Source organism: Oncorhynchus kisutch, linkage group LG11, assembly GCF_002021735.2.
Source record: "Oncorhynchus kisutch isolate 150728-3 linkage group LG11, Okis_V2, whole genome shotgun sequence".
NCBI lineage: Eukaryota > Metazoa > Chordata > Actinopteri > Salmoniformes > Salmonidae > Oncorhynchus > Oncorhynchus kisutch.
The window spans coordinates 23599518-23620391 of NC_034184.2; the positions used below are offsets into that span (position 1 = coordinate 23599518).

Consider the following 20874-nt stretch of genomic DNA (forward strand, 5'->3'; position numbering starts at 1 on the left):
CATAAACCCTCACAATATCAACCTGACAGAAATATTGTTACTCTAGGAAAACATCTGAAATAATTATCTGCAAGGTTAACACAAACAAGGCACTTACACACAGTACTGTTATGTGTGATAGAAAAATCATCAGATCTTATTGATTGAAAATTCTCACATTAAATTCATGGGTGATTAATTCATTAGTGATACGGCAATTTGTGAGGAGGCCATAATCACGGACAAATAGAAGAGTGCCCTTTTCAAAACTGCCGCTAGAGTTATAAGACAATATCCCATTATGACTTGACGGGTGTCTGCTCTTCACACTTTAAATATTCCCTCCACCTCCGACCAGTTGCCATTTCAACTTTGAATATCAAATCAAAGATGGGGCTGCATGGGGGGATATAGAGTGATAGATACTAGATCTGTGGATCTCTGCATTGAGTACAGAGCTGTACGTTCTGAACGAGATCAACAGCACAAGCAGCTTGATTCCCTCCCCCTCAAGAGGGGTGCAGCTAGAGGGCGGAGCAACTGGCGCTAAATTAATCAAAATTTCATTGCGCCGTGTTCCATTTCAAATGGACTAATGTCCATACCATCGCGTGATGACATCACGAGGAATTCCCCTCGGGCAAAATACAGAGTTCACTGGATTAAAGATTCAAATGGTTTTTTTTCAGTTTGAAATGAAGGCTCGGTCAATGTAAATCATTGAACATGATGTGTAATTAATAGAATAGGAAGCTCTATTGGTTAGGGGTTTATTTCTTCAATCTATTGGAATACTAACTACATTTTATTGTGTATTTAAGGAATTAATCATGTTGTTTCCTGATACCAAAGAATCTCCTTCAAGATGCACATGTGAAATCACTTTAGGCTGGAGCTGTCCAGGAACAGGGTTGGTGACAATCCTTTCAGGACCTCCTACCGGTAGTTAGAAACTTTTGTTTGGACAGATTGGAGAGTTTGTTGTGGTAAAGCCCTACGGAAAGTAGAAAGAGGTGACAGGAGAAAATAAATTAGTCTTACCCTCTGAGAGTGGACATCTGGGAAAGGTGAGGGCTGTGGTGCGATGACATGCTGCTTCTGGCCCATCCCTTTTTGAGTGACAGGTCCAGGACTCCATCTAGGGACAGGACATAAGGGTTAGTAATTTAGAAAGCAAGAGCCATTCTGTCAGGTGTGCACATAGAGAGGAGGACTAATCTTTGTATTATAGCAGCTGTGACAGCATGGGCAGCACCATTGAGGCCATCTTAATTTTAAAATAGTCAATTTTCTTTGTGATTGGCTGATCCCTCCTTATGACCCAGTTGGACATGACTACAACAGGGTCATCAGGAGGGATCAGCCAATGAAGTTGGAAGTCCCAACCAGTTAACTACATTAAAATGGTGGAAGCCCTCAATGACACTGCTCATGCAAATACAGCCTTTTGGCCACTAGAGGCCTCTATCATTCTCTATGGGTGTGCAGGATTTGTGCAGTACAGTAGGGTAATGAATCTGCTGATTCTGGTACCTTGTACTGCAGGCTGTGGCGGCATCTTCTTGACAGTGAGGAACAGGTTACTTTATATCTACTACCAGACCTAGTGCGTCTATTGGTTCAGTGTAATACAAGACCTAGTGCATCTATTGGTTCAGTGTAATACAAGACCTAGTGCATCTATTGGCTCAGTGTAATACCAGACCTAGTGCATCTATTGGCTCAGTGTAATACCAGACCTAGTGCATCTATTGGCTCAGCGTAATACCAGACCTAGTGCGTCTATTGGTTCAGCGTAATACCAGACCTAGTGCATCGATTGGTTCAGCGTAATACCAGACCTAGTGCATCTATTGGTTCAGCGTAATACCAGACCTAGTGCATCTATTGGTTCAGCGTAATACCAGACCTACAGTGCCTTGCGAAAGTATTCGCCCCCCTTGAACTTTGCGACCTTTTGCCACATTTCAGGCTTTAAACATAAAGATATAAAACTATTTTTTTGTGAAGAATCAACAACAAGTGGGACACAATCATGAAGTGGAACGACATTTATTGGATATTTCAAACTTTTTTAACAAATCAAAAACTGAAAAATTGGGCGTGCAAAATTATTCAGCCCCCTTAAGTTAATACTTTGTAGCGCCACCTTTTGCTGCGATTACAGCTGTAAGTCGCTTGGGGTATGTCTCTATCAGTTTTGCACATCGAGAGACTGAATTTTTTTCCCATTCCTCCTTGCAAAACAGCTCGAGCTCAGTGAGGTTGGATGGAGAGCATTTGTGAACAGCAGTTTTCAGTTCTTTCCACAGATTCTCGATTGGATTCAGGTCTGGACTTTGACTTGGCCATTCTAACACCTAGATATGTTTATTTTTGAACCATTCCATTGTAGATTTTGCTTTATGTTTTGGATCATTGTCTTGTTGAAAGACAAATCTCCGTCCCAGTCTCAGGTCTTTTGCAGACTCCATCAGGTTTTCTTCCAGAATGGTCCTGTATTTGGCTCCATCCATCTTCCCATCAATTTTAATCATCTTCCCTGTCCCTGCTGAAGAAAAGCAGGCCCAAACCATGATGCTGCCACCACCATGTTTGACAGTGGGGATGGTGTGTTCATGGTGATGAGCGGTGTTGCTTTCACGCCAAACATAACGTTTTGCATTGTTGCCAAAAAGTTCAATTTTGGTTTCATCTGACCAGAGAACCTTCTTCCACATGTTTGGTGTGTCTCCCAGGTGGCTTGTGGCAAACTTTACACAACACTTTTTATGGATATCTTTAAGAAATGGCTTTCTTCTTGCCACTCTTCCATAAAGGCCAGATTTGTGCAATATACGACTGATTGTTGTCCTATGGACAGAGTCTCCCACCTCAGCTGTAGATCTCTGCAGTTCATCCAGAGTGATCATGGGCCTCTTGGCTGCATCTCTGATCAGTCTTCTCCTTGTATGAGCTGAAAGTTTAGAGGGACGGTCAGGTCTTGGTAGATTTGCAGTGGTCTGATACTCCTTCCATTTCAATATTATCGCTTGCACAGTGCTCCTTGGGATGTTTAAAGCTTGGGAAATATTTTTGTATCCAAATCCGGCTTTAAACTTCTTCACAACAGTATCTCGGACCTGCCTGGTGTGTTCCTTGTTCTTCATGATGCTCTCTGCGCTTTTAACGGACCTCTGAGACTATCACAGTGCAGGTGCATTTATACGGAGACTTGATTACACACAGGTGGATTGTATTTATCATCATTAGTCATTAAGGTCAACATTGGATCATTCAGAGATCCTCACTGAACTTCTGGAGAGAGTTTGCTGCACTGAAAGTAAAGGGGCTGAATAATTTTGCACGCCCAATTTTTCAGTTTTTGATTTGTTCAAAAAGTTTGAAATATCCAATAAATGTCGTTCCACTTCATGATTGTGTCCCACTTGTTGTTGATTCTTCACCAAAAAATACAGTTTTATATCTTTATGTTTGAGCCTGAAATGTGGCAAAAGGTCGCAAAGTTCAAGGGGGCCGAATACTTTCGCAAGGCACTGTAGTGCATCTATTGGTTCAGCGTAATACCAGACCTAGTGCGTCTTCTGGTTCAGTGTAATACCAGACCTAGTGCGTCTGCTGGTTCAGTGTAATACCAGATGTCTGCTGGTTCAGTGTAATACCAGATGTCTGCTGGTTCAGTGTAATACCAGAACTAGTGCGTCTGCTGGTTTTACCTTGTTCTACAGGCTGTGGCGGAAGCTTTTTGACAGTGAGGTCGAGAGGCGAGTCCTGGTCGGCCATAAGCAGCTTGGAGAGGACAGGGTTCTGGCTGGGTACGGAGGATGTAGCAGTACCACCAAGGCTGGCAGCAGGGGGCAGCGAGGGTGGAGGTGGCAGGCTCTGATCTGAGTGGGGCTGGGTAGCAGGGCTGGGGGCAGAGGGGATGTCCTGAGAAGAGGAGCTGTTTTTTGAGGTATATTCGGCAGCAAACTGGCGGATCATCCTCTGCATTATCTCCCGAGCCACTACTGGAATGTGCAGGTCTGAGAAGCTGGGGACATCTGAGGGAGGGGGAGGGGAAAATAATATCAAAGATATCTGTAGAGATGGTTGACCCTTAGCCCGTGAGCGGAAGCCATCTCAACCATAGCACAGTTTATTCAAATGTAACTAACACATAAGGCCCACTTCCAGACATAGACTATTCCCGCTAGAATTTCAATATACAATCTTCCAAAAATGGTTGTAACACAAGCACACAGGATGTGGTATGTAACAAACACTGTTCTTGTAAAGACCGACCTTTTTTGTAGAGGACTGCACTGAGGAATTCCTCAGCTTGTTTCTCGAGTCTGTTGATCTTAATCTGGTCTTTGACCAGCAGGGGTTTAGCCCCACTCTCCAACCCCTGGTTGCTCAGGCCAACTAAGTGCTCCTGGGAGAAGAGAGAAACAGAAACGCAGCTAAGTGATGGAGAAACAACGAATAGCAGCGTCACTGCAGAAGTAGGAACCTGTGGTGTATGGTAGACCTTTACAAATATATAAATACCGTCACTGCAGAAGTAGGAACCTGTGGTGTATGGTAGACCTTTACAAATATAGAAATACCGTCACTGCAGAAGTAGGAACCTGTGGTGTATGGTAGACCTTTACAAATATAGAAATACCGTCACTGCAGAAGTAGGAACCTGTGGTGTATGGTAGACCTTTACAAATATAGAAATACCGTCACTGCAGAAGTAGGAACCTGTGGTGTATGGTAGACCTTTACAAATATAGAAATACCGTCACTGCAGAAGTAGGAACCTGTGGTGTATGGTAGACCTTTACAAATATAGAAATACCGTCACTGCAGAAGTAGGAACCTGTGGTGTATGGTAGACCTTTACAAATATAGAAATACCGTTGCTGCACGAGTGACGTGACAAATGAATAGCAAATGAATAGGGCTCTGGGAAAAGAAGAGTATCCGAAGAGCACCGGTAATCATCTTCATTATACAGACCCCTACACAGCGCTCATACGTTTTTATCTCAGGAAAGCTTAGACTAATTATGTGGCAGATTTGTCACAGAGCAAACTAAAGATGTGCTGTATTGGTTAAGACCTCAGCATGCTTCAGTTCAGCTGGCAACTAGCAGAGTGCTCGCATACTCCCTTAAAAGGCCGTCGCAAAAAAAAAAATATGGAGAAGGGGAAAAGGGAAATAGTAGAGTTTGTCCATTTTGAGACACCGTACCCAGTATACATACACTTCTTCAAAATAGTCAGAATTAATCTAAGATAGATTTCTTGAGTTATCTGTCATTAATTTTAACGTTTTTGCCGAGGTGATCTTAGTCCCACAATTTTACATCTAAGATGTTTTGTACAGTATTAAGTGCATTTTTTAAATCATGAAAACAATTAGTCTCCGGTTTAATGACAACAAACACTTTATTGAAGAATCCTTACCGTTGACCAACCCCCGACAAAGGCAAGTAAACTTCGGCTGATGACTTTGGCTTGCCTTGAGAGAAAGAAATGTGCGTACGAACAACCAGGGAAAAAAAGAAAAGAAAAACACTTGCCGAAGACCAAAAAGAACAAAAATGTCACCAAATGTTGTCATATACGATGTCACCAAATGTCATATATGCACTAACTGTTCCGAACTGTTTCGGGTGGGAAGCCTTTAGCAGAGTGTGTGGCTGATTTAGGATCAGATTACCCCAACCCCCAATGTAACCAGAACCATTTGGGAGATAAAGAAAAACAATCTGACCCTGGCCTGTATCTGTAGTTAGGGACAACATCCATGTTCTGCTAGATGAGTACAGTAGGCATGGAGGAGGGGAGGAAGAGCAGTCTGTTCTTTTCATTTCTCTTCATGTGCAGCTCTGCCTCGATACAGTGCATTCGGACAGTACTCAGACCCCTCGACTTTTTCTACATTTTGTTACGTTACAGCCTTGTTCTAAAAAGGGATTAAAGTTCACAAAGCATAAACAGGTTTAGAATGTTTTGCAAAATAATTTAAAAAAATAAAAGAACTGAAGTATCACATCTATATAAGTATTCAGATGCTTTACTCAGTACTTTGTTGAGAGACCTTTAGCAGTGATTACAGCCTTGAGTCTTCTTGGGTATGATGCTACAAGCTTGGCACACCTGTAATTGGAGAGTTACTCATTCTTCTATGAAGATCCTCTCAAGCTCTGTCAGGTTGTATGGGGAGGGTCGCTGCACACACTATTTTCAAGTCTCTCCAGAGATGTTCGACCGGGTTGAAGTCCAGGCTCTGGCTGGGACACTCAAGGACATTGAGACTTGTCCTGAAGCCACTCCTGCATTGTTTTGGCTGTGTGCTTACGTTCGTTGTCCTTTTGGAAGGTGAACCTTTGCCTCAGTCTGAGGTCCTGAGCAGGTTTTCATCAGGGATCTCTGCACTTTTCTCCATTCATCTTTGCCTCAATCCTGACTAGTCTCCCAGTCCCTGCCACTGAAAAACATCCCCACAGCATGATGCTGCCACCACCATGTTTCACCGTAGGGATGGTGCCAGGTTTCCTCCAGACGTTACACTTGGCATTCGGGCCAATGATTTCAATTTTGATTTCATCAGACAAGAGAATCTTGTTTCTCATGGTCTGAGAGTCCTTTAGGTGCCTTTTGGCAAACGCCAAACAGTCTGTCACTTGCCTTTTACTGAAGAGAGGCTTCTGTCTGGCCACTCAACCATAAATTCCTGATTGGTGGAGTGTTGCAGAGATGGGAGAACCTTCCAGAAGGACAACCATCTCCACAGAGGAACTCTGGAGATCTGTCAAAGAGACCATCAGGTTCTTGGTCACCTCCTTGACCAAGGCCCTTCTCTCCCGATTGCCCAGTTTGGCCGGATGGCCAGCTCTGGGAAGAGTCTTGGTGGTTCCAAACGGCTTCCATTTAAGAATAATGGAGGCCACTGTGTTCTTGGGGATCTTCAATGCTCTAATTTGTTGGTACCCTTCCCCAGATCTGTGCCTTGACACTAATGGCTTGGTTCACCCGACCTCAACCCAACAGATGGTTTGGGATGAGTTAGACCACAGAGTGAAGGAAAAGCAGCCAACAAGTGCTCAGCATATGTGGGAACTCTTTCAAGATTGTTGGAAAAGCCTTCCAGGTAAAGCTGGTTGAGAGAATGCCAAGAGTGTGCAAAGCGGTCTTCAAGGCAAAGCTGTCATCAAGATTCTTTGAAGAATCTAAAATAGATTTGTTTTAACACTTTTTTGGTTACTACATGATTCCAAATGTGTTATTTCATAGTTGATGTCTTCACTATTATTCTACAATGTAGATAGTAAAAATAAAGAAAAACCCTGGAATGAGTACGTGTGTCCAAACTTTGACTGGTACTGTATGTAATAAGGTATTTGTTTATTTTTTTATATATTTTTTTGCTGTCATTATAGGGTATTGTGTGTATATATATGTTTTGTTTAAATCAATTTTATAATAAGGCTGCAATGTAACAAAATGTGGAAAAAGTCAAGGGGTCTGAACACTTAGTGTTGTCACGATACCAGTTTTGACATTGATATCGATACCAGGTTAAGTATCACGATACTCGATACCAAAACCAAATAAGGCATATTAGTCAAAGTCACAGAATGGCACTTGATCCAGACAGATAAACTCAGCTACTGCTTCGTTCAATTGCTGGGCATCTTTTGAGTTCAAGATCATTATATTTGAACATTATGTCAACAAAAAATGTTTGAGTGCCATTTATGCATTATTTAATCAATTATACAATCAATTTGACGTTTTCTTTACCAATCTAACTACCAAACAATAGAAATAATGTATTTGAATAGTAAATCTATTGATAAACCTGGTAAATCAAGATGTAGCATAGGTCTTTTCACAAAACAGGTGAATGCCATATTATTCAATAGGATTGTGTGCATGCATTGAGTTTGAGCTTGTTTTAGCTGATTTCACGAGGTTAAACATGACAGTCCCTTCCATTTAGGACCTATTTTATTAGCAACTGCTAGGGGCACATTATTTTATTGTACTAATCAACAACATTTGCATAAACAAAATCTCTTTTATAAAAGTGTGCACTGCTTCTTTAAGAAAGTCCGCAAGGCAGAATTCTACATTTTGGGTCTTTATTTTTGGTTAGGGTTAGAAATAAGGTTAACGGTATTGATACGATTAGGTTTAAAATCACATTTTAAGAAGAGAAATAGGCAGTTGATGACGGTGATTATAGTAACTAGTGATGATCCAGAATATAGCTACGGAATCTTGTGGAAATCGGACTGGAGGCAAGGAATTGAATACGTTTTTGGTGACAATCAGCATATATTTGAATTATGGTTGGCATATTATCACAAACAAAAGTACTAGGGTAGTGAATTCATTCAGCTGTAAGCTAGCAAGGAAAGTAAGCCTATAATTAAAGCTGGAAGCTACCGGTATCCTCTTGCATTGTCAAGTTTTCTAGCCTGTATGGACATTGTTTCTCGAACAGTAATGGGCAGTTTCAACATTTCTACATGCCGTGTTGCATTATTCAAGTGTGTTAACTCCTGTGCAGCATGAGTGGGGAGCAGCCCAGACAGCTCTAGCAATGAATGAGTTAGGGTCAGACAGCAGTCCTGTGTGCACACACACAGTGTTGGTCCCATGTTTCATGAGCTGAAATAAAAGATCCCAGACATGTTCCATACGCACAAAAAGCTTATTAATCTCAAATTTGGTTTGCAAATATGTTTATATCCCTATTAGTGAGCATTTCTACTTTGCCAAAATAATCCAGCCACCTAACAGGTGGCATATCAAGAAGCTGATTAAACAGCATGATCTTTACACAGGTGTAAGACCAATTTAAAATGTGCAGTTTTGTAACACAACAAAATGCCACAGATGTCTCAAGTTGAGGGAGCGTGCAATTATGACAGGCATGTCCACCAGAGGTGTTGCAAGAGAATTTAATGTTAATTTCTCTACCATAAGCCACCTCTCATTTTAGAGAATTTGGCAGTACGCTCAACCAGCCTCACAACCACAGACCACGCGTAGCCATGGCAGCCCACAACCTCCACATCTGGCTTCTTCACCTGTGAGATCGTTTGAGACCTGCCACCCAGACAGCTGATGAAACTGTTTGCACAACCCGAAGCATTTCTGCACAAACTGTCAGAAACTGCCTCAGGGAAGCTCATCTGCGTGCTCATCGTCCTCACCAGGGTCTTGACCTGACTGCAGTTGTCGTAACGGACATCAGTGGGCAAATGCTCACCTCCGATAGCCACTGGCACACCGGAGAAATGTGTTCTTTACAGATTAATCCCAAGAGAGAGAGCGTGCAAGCCTTATTAATCAAAAGCAATGTTTCAAAAAATATATACATTGCGACATGTGTAATGGAAACGGTAGCTATAGGAGAAATGTTCAAAAGACTGAAATTGTTTTAGTTCGACAGGGATATTTCTTTTGTCAAACTTCATTTTTAAAAATGTTAAATACAAATTATGGAAACTTTTGAATTAAAACGGTATATATGAGGCACGTGATGTCATCATGTAACTATAAAGCTCCACTCACCGTTTAATTCTAAATGCCTACTGCTTGCTAAATCTATTTTTCAACTATACAAAGTATGTTTCTTTGCAGGACAAGGATTGTCTTGCCTTTCAAGAATGCCTGAATTTTATCACCTTGCTTTTCTGGTTGATTTGGATCTCTTTAAGTCCCCATTTGCACTAATCTTCCAGGAGTCCTTAAACATTAAAATACAATTTATAACTTGGATGCACGTTTCACCATCTAATTATTTCTCATCTATGAGTGCAAGTCTCACCATGGCACGGGCTGTGGTGATAGGTTGGCACATAAGACAATTACAATATGGCAAATATAAGTCAATTCTTGCATTCTATCCATGCTGGCTTTTGCAGGCGACCGGAAGACATGAAACAGATCGGTCTCCAATTCATTATTAATGCACAATTTGCCTAAATGGATCATGGAAACACTTCAATCACTACAGGTGGAACCGCAGAAGACAGAATGGAGGAAGAGAAGAAAAAAAAAAACAGTTACCTTGACTTTGTCTCGTCTTAAGCAGCAGAACAGGCAGTTCTCATCAAATGACCAGTCTGACACACCTTCAGGCTCACAGTCTGTGGATCCAGGAGAAACATTTTAGAAAGGAGAGGACAGGGTATGGCGGAGTATGACAAAAACATCTCAGATGGTGGTTAAAAAACATGAAAAAGCAACAAAAATGATCCCAAAGAAAACCTCTTTAGAAGTCCTGGATACAGTGACACCGTCCACTAGGACTTCTATGAATCACAGATGTTGACTCTGACCACTTATTGTGGAAAGAAAAAAACATGAGTAGACATTGACAATTGATTGGTAATAAAAAAATATAATAATGTAGGGTATTAGCAACGCTATTTAGCATTGCTAATACCCTACATTATTTCTCATATGTATATACTGTACTCTATATCTACTGCATCTTTACGTAATACATGTATCACTAGCCACTTTAACTATGCCACTTTGTTTACATACCCTACATTACTCATCTCATATGGATATACTGTACTCGATACCATCTACTGTATCTTGCCTATGCCGCTCTGTACCGTCACTTATTCATATCTTTATGTACATATTCTTATCCCTTTACACTTGTGTGTATAAGGTAGTAGTTTTGGAATTGTTAGGTTAGATTACTCGTTGGTTATTACTGCATTGTCGGAACTAGAAGCACAAGCATTTGGCTACACTCACATTAACATCTGCTAACATCTGCTAACCATGTGTATGTGACAAATAAAATTTGATTGGGTTGATTCTGTGATCTCAAACCAGTGAACTTACTAACATTCATCAAGAATATGGGCAAAACTATTGTTGACAATGGAAAAGGTGGGAATGTTCTTTTCCCTTGTCATATAAATTGATACATTTACTCAAAATAGCATTAAAATTGCTTATCCATATGGCATTTCAGTGAATATTGGGTTGTGACAGACAACCCGGTCCAATTTGGGTCCTGAGGCAAAATCAGTTGAGAACCAGTGGGCTAGACCGTGATCTCAGTCACACTCAGTCTCAGTGCGACTGATGTTTAGTTAAAAACAGGTAAAGGACATGAACAGACTAGCTCAAGGAGCTCATCGAAGATAAATCAAACAAAGAAAGTTACCAAATGGTGTCAGAGACTGGGAATTTGTGCCTGGTTGGTCGGTTGCCATGGAAATCCATTTGCTTCGAGTCCTACTAACCTTCAGCTAAGAGCATAATTTAATAATTGAGTACATTAATATACCTAGTCAGAGGTGGGCAGTTTCACATTGATTCACTGTTGAACTAGGTCTTGAGCGCCTATTAAATCATCTACATTAAATAGAGAAATAAATCATGTCTGATGGAATAGGCTTTCATGGTCAGCTCATCTTTAACCGATCTCTAAAGTTAATATTGTCTTCAATGTTCTCCAAGCAATAGGTTACTCATATAAAAAATAAAAAAACTATAAAAAAAGACAGAATTTATGTATAAAATTAAGTCCAGTCTTGATCAAGTACGGCAATTAACAATAGTGGTCCTAGTATTCAATTCAAATCAGTAACATTCTTGTCAGAAGAAAGAGCATGGTTGAGTTAAGGTTAGCACACATTGTATGTTTGTTTGTTTTGTCAAGCACAAGAATGCATTCTTGCAGCACTAGGAGGGTTTTGACTCTCAGGACACCCAGTTCACTCCTACTAGTAATGATGATAGTGTTCTAGCTGAAATCTATTCACTCACATGATCTTGAGTAACCCCACCAACTTCCCCGTCATTTTGTTTGTATGGATCGAATTGTACATTTGCTTCGAACCAAAGCAACTGGTACTATAGTCCCATTTAGGGTAGTCTTTTACAGCGCTCGAGCAGAAGTCGTCAAAACTCTAAATAATGCCTTCCATTGTCGTCAGTAAATATCACGCATTTTGTCTGAAAGAACTGTACAGGCTTTAACATTGGCTCCAGGCCAGCCCAAACTCCAACTTCATATGAACACAAAGCGTGTCTCTTTCCAGAGGCCAAGCGGACTGTTTACAAGGAGGAGTCACTGTGGAAGGGTACCACATGGTACAATAGCACAGCATTGTGAAAAGAGGGGCAAATATAGGCCTACGTACACTCAGAAATTATTAAATACTTAGGCCTACACTTCTTGACGTGTTTGACTATGGAATTGTTAATCAAATCAACGCGGGCATCAGTTCAGAAGTCTCGGAACAACTATTAGTGTTTATGACATGGGATGGACATGATTTGGGTTTTAATGAGTGTAGCAGTGATGTGGGTTTGTGTGTCAGTCAGTGCAACAAATTGACTCACCTTTAAATAACGTTAGATCCTCCAGCAGCCCCGACCCAAACAACCCTTCTAAAATGCTCTCAAAACCTGTGGAAAAAGAACAATACATTCCATGAATACATAGAACATTCTATAAACCCACGAATAGGCAAAATGCGGGGGGAAAAATGCATTTCATTCTACAAATGTTGGGGAATTTCAATCCAGTAGAGGCCCAAAAACATGTAGCCTACAGTTTAAGATGTAGGCCTATGCTTCCCATTGCATTCACTGTAAATGTATGATAGAGTAAGTACATAGGCCCTAGTCTACTGCCAAGGAGCCCAATTAAATGTCTTTCCACCAAAGTGTCAATTACTGAGAAACTTTGACATTCTCAGTGATCAAACACCATCCTTCCTATACATACCTAATTCTCCACAACCCCACTTTGACTTTCAATTTCATCTTGAAGCACACCCTCAGCAAATCTCCTCTTGCCTCACATAAAAAAAACACATTAAATGGAATGCACGTACATTTTGACTAATGATATAGCATGCACAAGGGTCTGCCAGTTGCCAAGCAACAAGAAAGACTACACAGTTTGGTGTGCTAACATGTTGAGGCAATGGTCAGAGGAGAGGGTTTGGGTCTGTCAATCAATAGTAGTGCAGAATCTGTCATGTCTCACATCAGACTGCTCTGGACTGTACTGATGGGAGGCAATGGTCAGAGGAGAGGGTTTGAGTCTGTCAATCAATAGTAGTGCAGAATCTGTCATGTCTCACATCAGACTGCTCTGGACTGTACTGATGAGAGGCAACGGGATACACACCATGGCAACGGCATTGTGATAATTGTCATTTTTATTGAAAAAAAGAGTTTCAGTTTGTAATGAATCTTCAAAATGTTGCTACAGCATACTTAGACTAATTAATACAACACAGCTTTGGTCACCCCGGTCTCAAAAGCTAATGATTTTGAACGATTTTGAACACTTGGAACTCGTGCCGTTCTGCTTGTAAAATAACGACCAACCTTTCCCTCAAGTAAAGATGATTTTAAAAAATGTTCAGGTTATTGTCCATAATTGTCAGTTGCACAATTATGCAATGATTGTGCCAGCACACACACACACACACACACAATACGTAGGCTAGGCTATACACTGACTGTCAACACAATTCCCTCTTAACTTCCAAAGAGTCTTAACCTCTGACAGCAGGAGTTAGTTCACTCATCTATAGAGAAAGGGTGGCTGGCTCACTAGGCAGAGCACCGTTCCCTTCAGAACATAGCCTCATATGATAAGTGGGATGTTCCACAAAATCATTGCCTTTTGCACCCCTTCAATATTTTAAGTAATAATTGTGCACCAATATTGCATTTTAAAAGCCTTATGAAGTGCCCTTTAACATAGACCACATGGAGAATTAAATGCAGATTTTGTAGATGAATAAAAAGACTTCATATTATCAGAATTCTGCCTTTTGACATGTCCCTCGATGCACCCTCTGACTTCCAGGGAGATATTAACCCAGTTAACTTGGCTTTACAATGTTGGGGTTCTTTTGTTGCCTTGAATGTCATTTCTGAAGATTATTATTTATTTAATGAGATTAGCAAATCATTTTATGGAGAAAATAAAAAAATAACCTGGCCCTCATTTTAAGGTGCACCCTGCAACATGAATTGGACTTGTTTTAATATGGTGAAAGTATGCCTAGCATACCATGTCAACCCTGTTACCCATAGATAGACAGGCTAGAAATGTATTTAATTACAAATGTTGCATTCATATGCCCTTCCTTGTTGCACACAACAGGCTTCCCTTTCCCATGTCAAACAGGGATTTATGACCGATTTAAAACCCTGCTACTTTATAGGTACTTATAGCAACGAACAGGCAGACCTGCTACCACTGGATTTCTTAAAACGCTACTAATGGGAGATTACATGCACCTGTGTTTTAAACCCACAAGAATAAACCAACAGATTAGTTGATCTCTCGTTACCTTGTCAAGTGATTATGATACTAGACAGCTGCTTCTACGTTCTCCATTCCCGCCCCCAATGAAACATCGACCCATCGGACACCGTAAGGCTGATGAATAATTTTTTTTTTAAATAAAAATATAGAAGTATGCCTATATATATATATATATATCATTCAAACGTTTCACCTTTAAAAATAAAATAAAAATGATGCGTGCTATTTGAAATAACCATTAACCACATTTTCATTTGACACAAAATTATTATAGGCCAAACTCATCACGACTGACTTGATTTAATAGCCTACAGATTTCAAATATGGACAGTCCAGGGATATCCCCCCGATCTTGATAAGATATATATAATTAAATGGACAACAAATTATACGAATAGGCTACACCTACAATAGTTTTACATTCATACAAGGTGTCGGGTAAATTGCCACAGATTTGCCGTGGTATGCTAACTGAGGGAATACTTTATTTCAGTCGTACAGAATGATTGTGAAATGGATAAATCTCCCTTAGTGTACTAACAAAGCAGGATCAATTTGTTCAGAGGGCGAAATATTATTGAAAGATGTTGGCAGCAATCAGGACTAACAGAACATCTCGACATTCATCCGCTTTAAGAAATGGTAAATCGTGGCCAATGATGGTAGCAATTGATCAACTGTGTGGGTGATTTTAGCCCATATCGATGGTTTAACAAGAGATTACCTTGTGTTAGTTAGTACACTGGACAATTTTTATTGCAATATGTCCATTGATGCGTTAGAGGTCAGAGGCGACATCTGTCCACTTGTCTGTAGAACGTCACAAACCACACAACATGCTCTAGTAAAGACCCTCACCATAGTTGCAAAAACAGAATACATTTAGGCTGCGTGTAGTTTACCACCATGATGTTTTGGTGCAAATAAGAGGACAGAGTATGTTCTCAACAAGTTTATCTTCCAGTAGTCTACTCCACTAGGATACAAAAACGAAATGTTTGTCATTTGCCTATTTATGTAGCCAAAGTCACACATCCTAAACACTTTCCACAAGTTACATTACTGGAAAAATACTGCATCTAGACACAAAAACCAACACAGCATGTTTGTGCATTTTAATACAATACAAATACTTAATGTTTCCACGAGCAAAACCAACCTACGATCGAAGTCATCAACTTGCCATCCACTCTTCCTCAACCAATAAAGTGCCAATAATGTAAAAACCCTCTTAAAATCCCCTTGTTCCAACCCCATCCTCCACCTCCAGAACAGAATGTGACAAAAGAAACAGATAAATAAATTAAATGGTTCAATCAAGCCTACAGCTAGAGCTGAGAGTTCCTGTTTCTGGGCACAGAACTTAACCTAGTCCTCATTTTAAAACCTTGCCTCTCTCCCATTCCCCCAATTACAACCCCCTCCTTCAGAAGAAAAATGAGGGGAAAAAAGCACAGGCAAAGACAAAAAAGTAGTGAAAATATAGGCTAGCACTAGCCCCTAGCTGGAGGAAGAGGGAGGGATGTGCTGTTTCTGGGTTAGTGAACAGGACTTCATCTGCAGCGGCTAGCTAACCCAACCATCCAATTTCATGTCGGGAATATTTCAGAGGGAGAAAAAAAAAAAAAATAGGTCATCCACTTAGGTTTGACAAATCAACGCCATTAAATCAAGTCACTCTTCAGGAATTTATTTTAGGGCATTTAAACATGAGGCAGTGAGATGCACTATTAAAAGGGCTGTCAGTAGCAACACAACAATGACTCAGGGTGCTAGAACAACATTGTAATAAACAACTACTGGGCTATACAACACAGAAACAAGAGTTATTTTCCTCCGATTTTGTATAAATCACGAGACTGCATACCTGTTTTAATAAAAAGAGGTGATCAATCATACCCACAACAACGTCATTACTAGCATAAGACCTAATAACAACAATTCCAAAGAAACAACCTCCAATTTTTTTTTTACCATTTTGGTGAACGCAGCGGCCTACATTTCCAGCGAAGGGAGGTAGGTAGAGGGGGAGCCAGTAATATGTGTTCTAGAGGCAACCTCATGTAGCAGACATGCTGGATCTCATGAAGAGTTAACTCCACATCAAATTTTGCTAACTCAGAGCATTCAACAATGGGGTGTGGGTATGGTGATGATGCTGAATACAACCAAATGCATGGAAGAAATAGCCAACTATCCGACCCTCAAAACACACAGCTAGTAGTGAGCTACTGAAAACCATGCTATCCAATATATGAAGGAAGCATTACAAGCAGTGACATAGGAGTTCTTCTACGGATCGTGACCACTTGATAAACCATTAGGCCTAACCCACTAATTGAAGAAATGAATTAGGCTACTGTGGATAACCCGCGGTATATGCCTACAGTATATAGGGTAGAATAGGCCTACAGGGTAGAGATACGATTCTGAAGCTAGCCTATAGCCTACAGGCATGGCAGTAACGAGGCGCAAGGTAAAGAGGTGTGGAACAAAGAGTTAATAAGAGAGACTGCAAAATATGATCCAATAGCCATTAGGCAACACTACTTACCTAATGTGAGGAAATCAATTAAGGTCAATCTTAAGATTCAGGCTAGTATCACAGAATATTACAAAGGTACCTCACCATTTGCAATGTTTTTCAATTGAAAACACTGGTATCTTTCATTTCTAGGGTCTTTGTGCCTTGTCTCCAGAAATCTAGAGTAGACACTGTCAATCTACAGTTCAAAGGCCCAATATCAAAACGTAAGTAAATTGCTGAGCATAAAGATGGCAGGATTCTAGATTAACCATACAAATTAATTAGGGCCGATTTCAAGTTCATATAAATCATTAGCCGGCATTTTTGGACGTCGATTATGGCCGATTACATTGCACTCCACGAGGAGACTGTGGCAGGCTGACCACCTGTTACGCAAGTGCAGCAAGGAGCCAAGTTAAGTTGCTAGCTAGCATTAAACTTCTCTTGTAAAAAACAAACTTCCCATAATCACTAGTTAACCTAGTAATATCATCAACCATGTGTAGTTAACTAGCTTGTTCTGTGTTGCAGATAAATTAACAGGCACCGCATTGATTATCATTGAATCACAGCCTACTTCGCCAAAAGGGTGATGATTTAACAAGCGCATTCGCGAAAAAAAGCACTATCATTGCACCAATGTACCTAACCATAAACATCAATGCCTTTCTTAAAACCAATGCACAAGTATATTTTTTTAAGCCTGCATATTTAGTTAAAATAAATTCATGTTAGCAGACAATATTAACTAGGGAAATTGTGTCACTTCACTTGCGTTCAGTGCAAACAGAGTCAGGGTATATGTAGCAGTTTGGGCCGCCTGGCTCGTTGCGAACTGTGTGAAGACCATTTCTTCCTAACAAAGACCGTAATTAACTTGACAGAATTTTACATAATTATGACATAACATTGGTTGTGCAGTGTAACAGCAATATTTAGACTTATGGATGCCACCAGTTCGGTAAAATACAGAACGGTTCTATATTTCACTGAAAGAATAAACGTTTTGTTTTCAAAATGCTAGCTTATTAATATGGTCAAATCCAGAAACTACGGCTCATATTTCTTTGTGCTTATTATAATTAAGTCTATGATTTGATAGATCAGTCTGACTGAGCGGTGGTAGGCAACAGCAGGCGCATAAGCATTCATTCAAACTGCACTTTCCTGCGTTTGCCAGCAGTTCTTTGCAATGCTTGAAGCATAGCGCTGTTTATGACTTCAAGCCTAATCTGAGATGAATCCGAGACCATGATTGTGCTTCCGTTGTGGGTGTGGTAGCAAAGCATCCTTTATTTGCATGCAAGTAACATACAGTATATTAATATGCTTTACCATGTCTCCCGGCAGTGGAATTGCTCTGGCGCACTGCATGAAACAGAGCCGTGCTTCACCCGCAGTGCCGAAAGAGCCACAGAGACTGGCGAACTACCTTCCAAAGTCCAACAAGGCACACTTAAACGGTTTCAGACAGCACTCTACCCCCGCTCTTCCAAAGAGTTACTTTTTGTTTGGTGAGGTAATATTAGCGGTTTGAACTAGGGCCAACCCTCCTACAACTCAAAAGGCGATTACAGTATGTGTATAAGAGCACTTATTAGATATCTTATTCAATCTAAATGTTATAGGAGCTCCTCATGAGTGGTGCATAAGCTATACTGTATGAGCGCATGGAAACAGTTGAGGGTCGTTCCATGTCACTTCAGCAAGCCATGAGAACTGATACTGTATACTTGTTGTTGGTTTGGGGTCTGTGGCTGACTTTTGACCATTTCTTTGGATTCCCAATGTTAGAAAAAGGTACTATATTTGGGGCGGCAGGTAGCCTAGTGGTTAGAGCGTTGGACTAGTAACCGAAAGGTTGCAAGATCGAATCCCCGAGCTGACAAGGTAAAAATCTGTCGTTCTACCCCTGAACAAGGCACTTAACCCACTGTTCCTAGGCCGTCATTGAAAAAAAGAATTTGTTCTTAACTGACTTGCCTAGTTAAATAAAGGTAAAAATTGAAAAGAATTGCGAATATCATATGAATCCTATACATTTCAAATGTAGATGCAATCAATTAGCTTCATTTCTCAGTGTGCAAACTATATTTCAACAAAATAACGTTACAGAAATGCGAAACGTATCTGTTTCTAAATATTTCAGAACACTCCAAGGTGGTGGGTATCGAAATCCTCTTTGAGGAGGAACGACCCTTGAGGAACCAGCTGCAGCATGTCTGTCTTTAGTTAGGCCTACCATGCAGCTACATGGTGCTCACCGCTCAGTGTGACTAACTACCCAATCTCCCTTTGCCTTCTCCTGACCTATATCTGTAACCAATTCCGGGCTGAGGATGGGGGAAGAGATTTGGAGTGACACCATCTCCCCTCCCAGAAGCACTTAACTACTGAAGTCCCCTTTTAGCAAAGCTCTGAGTAGCAGTCCCCTTAGGCACAGATCTAGGATCACCTTAAATGATTAAGATTTGGGGAGGTTAAGGGAAACCTAGAATCTGACCTTGATTAGTGTCTAGGGGCAATTTATCCTAATCTAAAAGACTGGACTACTAGAGTAACTACTATTACAGAAGTAGTGGAAGAGTGGATAAGGGATCTTAAGTGGACAAGATACTAGTTTATAGGCTATCATGGTATAGGCTGCTACCAGTTTACCCCACTTGGGTGTTTGAGCATGTACAGATGTAAGATCTTAATTTGATCACTCAATGCTGAAAATGTTCCTGCAAGGCAAGAAATGCAAATTTAGTGTAGTGTACTCAAGGGTTTAAAAAGACTGGACGTTTGTAATTCCACTTAAAAAAATGTCAGACTTGATTTGCTCTAATGAAAAATGTATTAACCCCTACAAAGAAAATGACATGACTTATAATCCACATTTCCTGTTGCTCCAGGATAAGTTTCCTGCTATAGCAAACTGTCTCCTAGTCTCCTCAAAACACAGTACATCATTCAGTAGGATACAGATGTAGGATCTTAAAGAGATCCTTCGGGATTTTGGCAATGAGGCCCTTTAACTCATGGATACCGCAAAACACCAGTCTCAAAACACTCCACGATTTACTGGATTGCTGTCACAGTACACAAGTGGATGCTAAAAATGCAACAAAAAGTCAATTGGGCATCTAACCAGAATGCGAACAAAATTAGCACAAACAGCAAATTTCAATAGAGGTTGCTAGCTAAATATGCTAATGAGCACAAATGAAAAAGAGGCAATCCAGCTCAAAGTTATACAAGTACAGATAGTAGCTATCGAATGTCATTTTTGGTGAGTTTGGACATTTACAAGCAAATGTGAAGGAGAGACAATGTGCAAATGAACAAAGTAAACAGATGCTTGTCTGAAGGAAGAACAGTACTGTCTCTGGAGCAGTGTGTGGAGTTGCTAGGGCAACAGGCCTGCCTGGTCTGCTCGAGAATAGGGGGGAGGAGCAGACTGGCCGAGAATAGGGGGGAGGAGCAGACTGGCCGAGAATAGAGAGGAGAAAAAAAAATAAAGGAAATCAAGATAGTGGCAGCTGTACAGATAACTCATCCAAAGCACGGACTTCTCAAACACAGCAGAAAGCTAACACTATATGGTGCTCCGTCTCCTTATTAACTCAGCCACTTACTTAGCTAACTAGCAAGTTAATCTACATACACAGCTGGACTCACCAGCTCCCTCTTTCTCCCATTGTGCCATTTACAAACCAAACACGTTACAAGATCAACTGTTCTGGGGAACTACGGTAAGATTCATGTCAAATTATGTGACAGGTGAAATGAAGAACACAATAAGCTAAGAGTAGCTACAAATATTCCAATTATTGAACTTTAATTTAAATTCAAAATAAAACACAGTTGACAGTATTGAAAGACAGTACTGAAAAACAATCCCCGGTATACCGCCCAAGCCTAATAGAAATGTTAACTAGGTTAGTAGCCTACCTGGCAGAATGATATCATGATTATTTGCATCAATCCATTGGTCATTTGTTTTGCAAACTCTGCAAACACATGAGCGCTAGAGAAAGACCGCTAGTGCACTTGCATAAAAGGCT

General features: G+C 40.5%; 1 protein-coding gene across 1 annotated transcript in view; it reads right to left on the reverse strand.

Moving 5' to 3' along the window:
- Nucleotides 1-20874, reverse strand: part of LOC109899851 (ligand-dependent corepressor) — a 36289-nt gene that overhangs the window by 8697 nt on the left and 6718 nt on the right. Inside the window, exons 2-6 of the mRNA XM_031835461.1 lie at nt 12348-12413; nt 10041-10120; nt 4264-4396; nt 3696-4022; nt 1021-1117 (exon numbers count right to left, since the gene is read on the reverse strand). Coding sequence (XP_031691321.1) covers nt 1021-1117; nt 3696-4022; nt 4264-4396; nt 10041-10120; nt 12348-12413 — 703 coding nt within the window. The remainder of the gene's footprint in view (nt 1-1020; nt 1118-3695; nt 4023-4263; nt 4397-10040; nt 10121-12347; nt 12414-20874) is intronic.